Source organism: Cinclus cinclus, chromosome 36, assembly GCF_963662255.1.
Source record: "Cinclus cinclus chromosome 36, bCinCin1.1, whole genome shotgun sequence".
In the NCBI taxonomy this organism is placed as follows: Eukaryota; Metazoa; Chordata; class Aves; order Passeriformes; family Cinclidae; genus Cinclus; species Cinclus cinclus.
Window position 1 is genome coordinate 126,604 of NC_085081.1, and position 9,765 is coordinate 136,368.

The following is a 9,765-nucleotide window of genomic DNA, read 5'->3' on the forward strand; positions in this document are numbered from 1 at the left end:
GGACATTTAGGGGGGATTTTGGAGAATTTTGTGGTGATTTTGGGTTGATTTTGGGGTGATTTTGGGACATTTTGTGGTGATTTTGGGTAATTTTGGGTGATTTTGGGACATGTTGGGTGATTTTGTGGTGATTCTGGGATGATTTTGGGCCATTTTGGGGTGATTTTGGAGGATTTTAGGACATTTTGGGGTGATTTTGGATCATTTTGGGGTGATTTTGGAGAATTTTGGAGGATTTTGGAGGATTTTGGGTTGATTTTGGGGTGATTTGGGGACATTTTGGGTGATTTTGGGTTGATTTTGGGATGTTCATGGAGGATTTTTGAAGATTTTGGGATATTTTGGGTTGATTTTGGGACATTTTGGGTTGATTTTGGGACATTTTGGGGTGATTTTGAGACATTTTGGGTTGATTTTGTGACATTTTGGGGTGATTTTGGGACATTTTGGGGCGATTTTGGGACATTTTGGGGTGATTTTGGGACATTTTGGGGTGATTTTGGGACATTTTGGAGGATTTTGTGACATTTTGGGTTGATTTTGTGACATTTTGGGGTGATTTTGGGACATTTTGGGTTGATTTTGGGACATTTTGGGGTGATTTTGGAGAACTTTGGAGAATTTTGGAGGATTTTGGGGTGATTTTGGGACATTTTGGGATGATTTTGGGACATTTTGGAGGATTTTGGGACATTTTGGGTTGATTTTGGGACATTTTGGGTTGATTTTGGGACATTTTGGGTTGATTTTGGGACATTTTGGGGTGATTTTGGGACATTTTGGGGCGATTTTGGGACATTTTGGGGTGATTTTGGGACATTTTGGGGTGATTTTGGAGAACTTTGGAGAATTTTGGAGGATTTTGGGGTGATTTTGGGACATTTTGGGGTGATTTTGGGACATTTTGGGGCGATTTTGGGACATTTTGGGGTGATTTTGGGACATTTTGGGGTGATTTTGGAGAACTTTGGAGAATTTTGGAGGATTTTGGGGTGATTTTGGGACATTTTGGGGTGATTTTGGGACATTTTGGGGCGATTTTGGGACATTTTGGGGCGATTTTGGGACATTTTGGGGTGATTTTGGGTTGATTTTGGGTTGATTTTGGGACATTTTGGGGTGATTTTGGAGAACTTTGGAGAATTTTGGGGTGATTTTGGGACATTTTGGGACATTTTGGGACATTTTGGGGTCACTGACCTCTGCGGGATCGCCGTGGGGGGAGGGGCATCTCCAGCTCCTCGGGGAGGAACCCCCGGAATTCCTCCTGGGAAAGGGGGCGTGGTCAGCGATGGCCACGCCCACACAGCCACACCCTTATCTGTGACCACACCCCTTTTACCCCGAAAAAATCCCAAATCCAACCCCCCAAAAAAATCCCAAATTCCTGCCCCAAAATGGCGCAAATCCCACCCCAAAAAATCCCCTCGGGACCCCCCAGAATCCTCCCCAAAAAAAAAAAAAAAAATCCCAAAATTCTCACAAAATCTGCACCAAAATTCTCCCAAAATTCTCCCAAAATCCCATCAGGACCCCCCAAAAAATCCCAAAATTCTCCCAAAATCCCAACAGGACCCCAAAAAAATCCCAAAGTTCTCACAAAATTCTCACAAAATCCCAACAGGACCCCCAAAAAAATCCCAAAATTCTCCCAAAATCCCAACAGGACCCCAAAAAAATCCCAAAATTCTCCCAAAATCCCATCAGGACCCCCAAAAAAAATCCCAAAATTCTCCCAAAATCCCATCAGGACCCCAAAAAAATCCCAAATTTCTCCCAAAATTCTCCCAAAATCCCAACAGGATCCCCAAAAAAATCCCAAAATTCTCCCAAAATCCCAACAGGACCCCAAAAAAATCCCAAAATTCTCCCAAAATCCCATCAGGACTAAACAAAAATCCCAAAATTATCCCAAAATCCAACCAGGACCCCAAAAAAAAATCCCAAAATTATCCCAAAATCCAATCAGGACCCCAAAAAAAAAATCCCAAAATTCTCCCAAAATCCCATCAGGACAAAACAAAAATCCCAAAATTATCCCAAAATCCAATCAGGACCCCAAAAAAATATCCCAAAATTCTCACAAAATTCCTCCAAAATCCCCCAAAATCCCATCAGGACCCCAAGAAAAATCCCAAATTCCTCACAGGACCCCACAAAATCCCAAAATATTCCCAAAATCCTTTGACGACCCCACAAAAATCCCCAAAAATCCCCTCAGGATCCCCCCCCCCAAAAAAAAAAATCCTAAAATTCTGCCAAAATTCTCGTTGCACACTCCAAAAAAATCCCAAAATTCTCCCTAAATCCAATCAGGACCCCACAAAAAAGTCAAAATATTCCCAAATCCATTCAGGATACCAAAAAAAAATCTCCAAAATCTTCCTCAGGAACCCCAAAATCCTCCCAAGGGCCCCAAAATCTTCCCCAGGAACCCCAAAATCCTCTCAGGAACCCCAAAATCCCCTTTAGGATCCCCCAAATCTCCCCAAAATTCCCTCAGGAACCCCAAAATCTCCCCAGATCGCCCCAAAATCCTCTCAGGAACCTCAAATCTTCTCAGGAACCCCAAAATCCACCTCAGGAACCCCAAAATCTCCCCAAACCTCCCAAAATCTCCCCAGATCGCCCCAAAATCACCCTCAGGAACCCCAAATCCTCTCAGGAATCCCAAAATCCCCTTTAGGATCCCCCAAATCTCCCCAAAATCCCCTCACGAACCCCAAATCCTCTCAGGATCCCCCAAAAATCTTCCTTAGGATCTCCCAAATCTCCCCAAAATCCCCTCAGGAACCCCAAAATCTCCCTAGATCGCCCCAAAATCACCCTCAGGAATCCCAAAATCCCCCTTAGCATCCCCCAAATCTCCCCAAAATCCCCTCAGGATCCCCCAAATCCCCCTCAGGAGCCCCCAAAATCTCCCCAAACCTCCCAAAATTCCCTCAGGAACCCCAAAATCTTCCCAAACCTCCCAAAATCCTCTCAGGAACCCCAAAATCTCCCCAGACCGCCCCAAAATCCTCCTCAGGAACCCCAAAATCCCCTCAGGAACCCCTAAAATCTTCTTTAGGATCCCGCAAATCTCCCCAAAATTCCCTCAGGAACCCCAAAATCTTCCCAAACCTCCCAAAATCCTCCTCAGGAAACCCAAAATCCCCTCCGGAACCCCAAAATCCTCCTCAGGATCCCCAAAATCCCCTCAGGAACCCCAAAATCCCCTTTAGGATCCCCCAAATCTCCCCAAAATCCCCTCAGGAACCCCAAAATCTCCCTAGATCGCCCCAAAATCACCCTCAGGAATCCCAAAATCCCCCTTAGCATCCCCCAAATCTCCCCAAAATCCCCTCAGGAACCCCAAAATCCCCTCAGGAACCCCCAGAATCCCCTCGGGAACCCCCAGTTCCTTCAAAACCATCCCAAAAATCTCCTCAAGCACCCCCAAAACCCCTCAAAGCCCCCCAAATCTCCCCAAAATTCCTCAAAATTCCCCTCAGGAACCCCCAAAATCTCCCCAAACCTCCCTAAAATCACCCTCAGGAACCCCAAGATCCCTCTTAGGATCCCCCAAATCTCCCCAAATCCCCTCAGGACCCCCCAAATCCCCCTCAGGATCCCCAAATCCTCCTCAGGACCCCCCAAATCCCCCCCAGGATCCCCCAAATCCCCCTCAGGATCCCCCAGACCCCCTCAGGATCCCCCAAATCCCCCCCAGGACCCCCCAAATCCCCCCCAGGACCCCCCAAATCCCCCCCAGGATCCCCCAAATCCCCCCCAGGATCCCCCAGATCCCCTCAGGATCCCCCAAATCCCCCCCAGGATCCCCCAAATCTCCTCAGGATCCCCCAGATCCCCTCAGGACCCCCCAAATCCCCCCCAGGATCCCCCAAATCCCCCTCAGGACCCCCCATATCCCCTCAGGACCCCCCAAATCCCCCCCAGGATCCCCCAAATCTCCTCAGGATCCCCCAGATCCCCTCAGGACCCACCGAACTCCCCCCACCGCCCCCGCCCCCCCTCAGCGTTTTCCCGCCGCCGCCGCTCTCCGCTCACCGGCCGGGCGGGCCTCTGGCGCTCCCCGAGCAGCGCCCGCAGGCGGCGGAGGCCGCGGCCGATGGCAACGAGCGCCCGGAGCGCGGGGTCGGGCCGGGAAGGGCCCGGGGGGCCCCCGAGCGGGGTCCGGGCTCGAGGGGGCCCCGGTGGAACCCGAGGCCAGGGCGGGGGCCGAGCGGGGAAGCGGCCGCGGGCGGCGGCGGCGGCGGGGCCCGCCGCCATCTTGGGCTGGGGGCGGAGGCTTGGGCGGAGCCAATGGGGAAAAGGCAGGGAGGGAGGGAACCAATGGGAGAGGGAGGTGGGCGGGGTGAAGGGGAAACGGAGCCAATCAGAGCGATGGAAGGGCGGGGCTACGGAGGCGGGAGACGGCGGGAGGAGGGGGCGGGGTCAGAGTGAAGCGGAGCCAATCGGAATGAGAGGGGGGAGTGGTGATAAAACCGGAACCAATCAGAGCGAGAGGCGAGCGGAACGAAAAGCGCGGGGTCACAAAGAACCGGAGCCAATGGGAAACGGGCAGAGAGACGCGGGACCAATCAGAGCGGGAGGGTTCCGTGGTTGGGCTGAGCTACGACCAATCAGAGCCAGGGGAGGGCGGGATGAAAAGGAGCGGGGCTATGAGGACCGGAGCCAATGGGAAACCGACGTAGAGCAGCGGAACCAATCACAGCGGGAAGGGGGCGCGGTTTGGTTGAGCAGGGACCAATCAGAGAGGGAGAAAGGAGAGGGTGGAGAAGAGAGCGGGGCTAGAAGGAACCGGAACCAATGGGAAATGGCCTCAAAGGAGCTGAACCAATCAGAGCGAGGGGTGGGAAAGGATCAAGAAGAGGGCGGGGCTAAACGGAATCGTAACGAATGAGAAACAGGCTGAGAGGAACAGAACCAATCAGAGAGGGAGGGGCGGCCGGGATGCCAGAATGGGCGGGGCTAAAAGGAAGCGGAAACAATGGGAAACGGGCTTAGAGGACGGGAACCAATCAAAGATCGGGGGCGGAGTCAAGAAGAGGGCGGGGCTGAGGAGAACCAGAACCAATCAGAGTGGTAAGGGGCGCGGTTTGGATGAGCCGGGACCAATCAGAGCACGAGAAGGAAGGTGTCAAGAAGAGGGCGGGGCTAAGAGGAAAGGGACCAATGGGAGAAGAGCTCGGAATGAAAAGACCCAATCAGAACGTGTGGTGGGCGGGGCTACAACGTAAACAACCAATCAGAGCTCAGAGATGGGCGTGGCTAAACGCTGGCGGCAGAACTTACAGGCGTGATCGGGTGGGCGTGGTCGGGTGGGCGTGGACGGGAGTGGGCGTGGTCACCGTGGGAAAGGGCGTGGCTTGGGTGGGGGAGGAGTCCCCTCCCTCCCCCACCCCCCTCAAGAGGACCCCAAAATTTGGGAACCCCAAAATCCCCCCCCAGGCGAGCCCGGCCCGAATTTGGGGGTCCCCAAAACGCTCGCAATAAAATTTGGGGGTCCCCGGAGCCTTTAAGAAAAAAATTTGGGGTTCCCAGCCCCGTTTTTGAGTGAATTTTGGGTGAATTTTGGGTGAATTTTGGGTGAATTTTGGGTGAATTTCGGCAGAATTTTCGGTGAATTCTGTGTGAATTTTGGGTGAATTTTGGGGGAATTTTGGGTGAATTTTGGGTGAATTTTGGGTGAATTTTCGGTGAATTTTGGGTGAATTTTGGTGAATTTCGGCGGAATTTTCGGTGAATTCTGTGTGAATTTTGGGTGAATTTTGGGGGAATTTTGGGTGAATTTTGGGTGAATTCTGTGTGAATTTTGGGTGAATTTTGGGTGAATTTTTTTGTTAATTTTGGGTGAATTTCGGGTGAATTTTTGGATGAATTTTTGGGTGAATTTTGGGTAAATTTTTCGGTGTTCTTAGGGTGAATATTTGGGTGAATTTTGGTGAATTTTGGGTTTATTTCAGGTGAATTTTGAGTGAATTTTTGGTGAATTTTTGGGTGAATTTTGGGTGAATTTTTGGGTGAATTTTGGGTTTACTTTGGGTGAATTTTTGGGTGACTTTCAGATGAATTTTTGGGTGAATTTTTGAATTTATTTCTGTGAATTTTGGGTGAATTTCAATGAATTTTTTGTTTATTTTGGGTGAATTTTGGGTGAATTTTTGGGTGAATTTTTGGGTTTATTTTTGGTTAATTTCGGGTGAATTTTTTGGGTGAATTTTTGGTTGAATTTTGGGTGAATTTTGGGTTTATTTCAGTGAATTTTGGGTGAATTTTTTTGTGAATTTTTTTGTGAATTTTTGGGTGACTTTCAGACGAATTTTTGGGGGAATTTTTGAATTTATTTCGGGTGAATTTTGGGTGAATTTTTTGTTTATTTTGGGTGAATTTTTGGGTGAATTTTGTGTGAATTTTTGGTGGATTTTTTTGGTGAATTTTTGGGTGAATTTGGGGTTTATTTCAGTGAATTTTTGGGTTTCTTTCGGGTCAATTTTGGGTGAATTTTTGGGTGAATTTTGGGTGAATTTTTGGTGGATTTTTGGGTGAATTTTGGGTGAATTTTGGGTGAATTTTTGGTGGATTTTTGAGTGAATTTTGGGTGAATTTTGGGTGAATTTTGGGTTTATTTCAGTGAATTTTTGGGTTTCTTTCGGGTCAATTTCGGGTGAATTTTTGGGTGAATTTTGGGTTTAATTCAGTGAATTTCGGTTGAATTTGGGGTGAATTTTGGGTGAATTTTTGGTGGATTTTTGGGTGAATTTTGGGTGAATTTTGGGTGAATTTTTGGTGGATTTTTGAGTGAATTTTTGAGTGACTTTTGGGTGAATTTTTGGGTGAATTTTGGGTTTATTTCAGTGAATTTTTGGGTTTCTTTCGGGTCAATTTCGGGTGAATTTTTGGGTGAATTTTGGGTTTAATTCAGTGAATTTTTGGGTGACTTTCAGACGAATTTTTGGGTGAATTTTTGGGTTTATTTTGGGTGCATTTTGGGTTTATTTCAGTGAATTTAGGTTTATTTTGGGTGAATTTTTTTGTGATTTTTTTTGTGAATTTTTGGGTGAATTTCAGGTGAATTTTTGGGTGAATTTTTGGGTTTATTTCACTGATGGTTTTTTTTGTTTATTTCAGGTGAATTTTTGGGTGAATTTTGGGTTTATTTCGGTTGAATTTCAGGTGAATTTCAGGTGAATTTTTGGGTTTATTTCATTGAATTTCAGGTGAATATTTGGGTTTATGTTTGGGTTTATTTCAGTGAATTTTAGGAGAATTTTGGGTGAATTTTTGGGTTTATTTTTGGTTAATTTCGGGTGAATTTTTTGGGTGAATTTTTGGTTGAATTTTGGGTGAATTTGGGGTTTATTTCGGTGAATTTTGGGTGAATTTGGGGTTTATTTCAGTGAATTTTTGGGTTTCTTTCGGGTCAATTTTGGGTGAATTTTTGGGTGAATTTTGGGTGAATTTTTGGTGGATTTTTGGGTGAATTTTGGGTGAATTTTGGGTGAATTTTTGGTGGATTTTTGAGTGAATTTTGGGTGAATTTTGGGTGAATTTTGGGTTTAATTCAGTGAATTTTTGGGTTTCTTTCGGGTCAATTTTGGGTGAATTTTTGGGTGAATTTTGGGTGAATTTTTGGTGGATTTTTGGGTGAATTTTGGGTGAATTTTGGGTGAATTTTTGGTGGATTTTTGAGTGAATTTTGGGTGAATTTTGGGTGAATTTTGGGTTTAATTCAGTGAATTTTTGGGTGACTTTCAGACGAATTTTTGGGTGAATTTTTGGGTTTATTTTGGGTGCATTTTGGGTTTATTTCAGTGAATTTTGGGTTTATTTTGGGTGAATTTTTTTGTGAATTTTTTTGTGAATTTTTGGGTGATTTTCAGATGAATTTTTGGGTGAATTTTTGGGTTTATTTCACTGATGGTTTTTTTTGTTTATTTCAGGTGAATTTTTGGGTGAATTTTGGGTTTATTTCGGTTAAATTTCAGGTGAATTTCAGGTGAATTTTTGGGTTTATTTCATTGAATTTCAGGTGAATATTTGGGTTTATGTTTGGGTTTATTTCAGTGAATTTTAGGAGAATTTTGGGTGAATTTTTGGGTTTATTTTTGGTTAATTTCGGGTGAATTTTTTGGGTGAATTTTTGGTTGAATTTTGGGTGAATTTGGGGTTTATTTCGGTGAATTTTGGGTGAATTTGGGGTTTATTTCAGTGAATTTTTGGGTTTCTTTCGGGTCAATTTTGGGTGAATTTTTGGGTGAATTTTGGGTGAATTTTTGGTGGATTTTTGAGTGAATTTTGGGTGAATTTTGGGTGAATTTTGGGTTTAATTCAGTGAATTTTTGGGTTTCTTTCGGGTCAATTTTGGGTGAATTTTTGGGTGAATTTTGGGTGAATTTTTGGTGGATTTTTGGGTGAATTTTGGGTGAATTTTGGGTGAATTTTTGGTGGATTTTTGAGTGAATTTTGGGTGAATTTTGGGTGAATTTTGGGTTTAATTCAGTGAATTTTTGGGTGACTTTCAGACGAATTTTTGGGTGAATTTTTGGGTTTATTTTGGGTGCATTTTGGGTTTATTTCAGTGAATTTTGGGTTTATTTGGGGTGAATTTTTTTGTGAATTTTTTTGTGAATTTTTGGGTGATTTTCAGATGAATTTTTGGGTGAATTTTTGGGTTTATTTCACTGATGGTTTTTTTTGTTTATTTCAGGTGAATTTTTGGGTGAATTTTGGGTTTATTTCGGTTAAATTTCAGGTGAATTTCAGGTGAATTTTTGGGTTTATTTCATTGAATTTCAGGTGAATATTTGGGTTTATGTTTGGGTTTATTTCAGTGAATTTTAGGAGAATTTTGGGTGAATTTTTGGGTTTATTTTTGGTTAATTTCGGGTGAATTTTTTGGGTGAATTTTTGGTTGAATTTTGGGTGAATTTGGGGTTTATTTCAGTGAATTTTTTGTTTATTTCGGGTGAATTTTGGGTGAATTTTTGGGTGATTTTTTTGTAACTTTCGGGTGAATTTCGAGCGAATTTTTGGGTTTATTTGAGTGAATTTTTTGTTTATTTCGGGTGAATTTTTGGGTGAATTCTGGGTTTATTTCAGTGAATTTCGGTTGAATTTGGGGTGATTTTTTTGGGTTTATTTGTGTGAATTTTTGGGTTTATTTGAGTGAATTTTTGGGTTTATTTGAGTGAATTTTTTGTTTATTTTGGGTGAATTTTTGGGTGAATTTTTGGGTTTATTTCATTGAATTTCGGGTGAATTTCAGGTGAATTTTTGGGTTTGTGTTCGGGTTTATTTCAGTGAATTTTAGGTGAATTTTGGCTGAATTTTTGGGTTTATTTTTTGTAACTTTTGGGTGAATTTCGGGTGAATTTTTGGGTTTATTTGAGTGAATTTTTGGGTTTATTTGAGTGAATTTTTTGTTTATTTCGGGTGAATTTTTGGGTGAATTTTTGGGTTTATTTCAGTGAATTTCGGTTGAATTTGGGGTGAATTTTTTGGGTTTATTTCAGTGAATTTTTGGGTTTATTTCAGTGAATTTCGGGTGAATTTTTTGGGTTTATTTGCGCTTAATTTTGGGTTGATTTCGGTGAATTTCGCCCCCCCCCCCGCCACTCCCCTCCCCCACTCCCAGCTGGCCCCGCCCCTCCCCCGCATTCCCCGAATTCCCAAATCCGGGACCGTCCAATCACAGCGAGCCTTGGGGGAGGGGCTGGGAGGGTGGGGGAGGGGCCTCGGACCACGCCCCCTCCCCCCAAA

At 44.3% G+C, this 9,765-nt stretch overlaps 2 protein-coding genes across 2 annotated transcripts in view; both read right to left on the reverse strand.

Annotated features, from left to right (window-relative positions):
• Nucleotides 1-111, reverse strand: part of ATP4A (ATPase H+/K+ transporting subunit alpha) — a 24,044-nt gene extending 23,933 nt beyond the window's left edge. The window contains exon 1 of the mRNA XM_062512329.1: nt 69-111. Within this exon, the coding sequence (XP_062368313.1) occupies nt 69-111 (43 nt within the window). The remainder of the gene's footprint in view (nt 1-68) is intronic.
• Nucleotides 112-1,192: 1,081 nt separating this feature from the next.
• On the reverse strand, nt 1,193-4,277 carry LOC134055854 (uncharacterized). The gene is made up of 2 exons (XM_062512323.1): nt 4,051-4,277; nt 1,193-1,267 (listed from the first exon to the last, which is right to left on the reverse strand). Exons 1-2 carry the CDS (start codon nt 4,270-4,272, stop codon nt 1,193-1,195), a joined length of 297 nt encoding a protein of 98 aa, XP_062368307.1. The 5' UTR covers nt 4,273-4,277.
• Nucleotides 4,278-9,765: the final 5,488 nt, after the last annotated feature.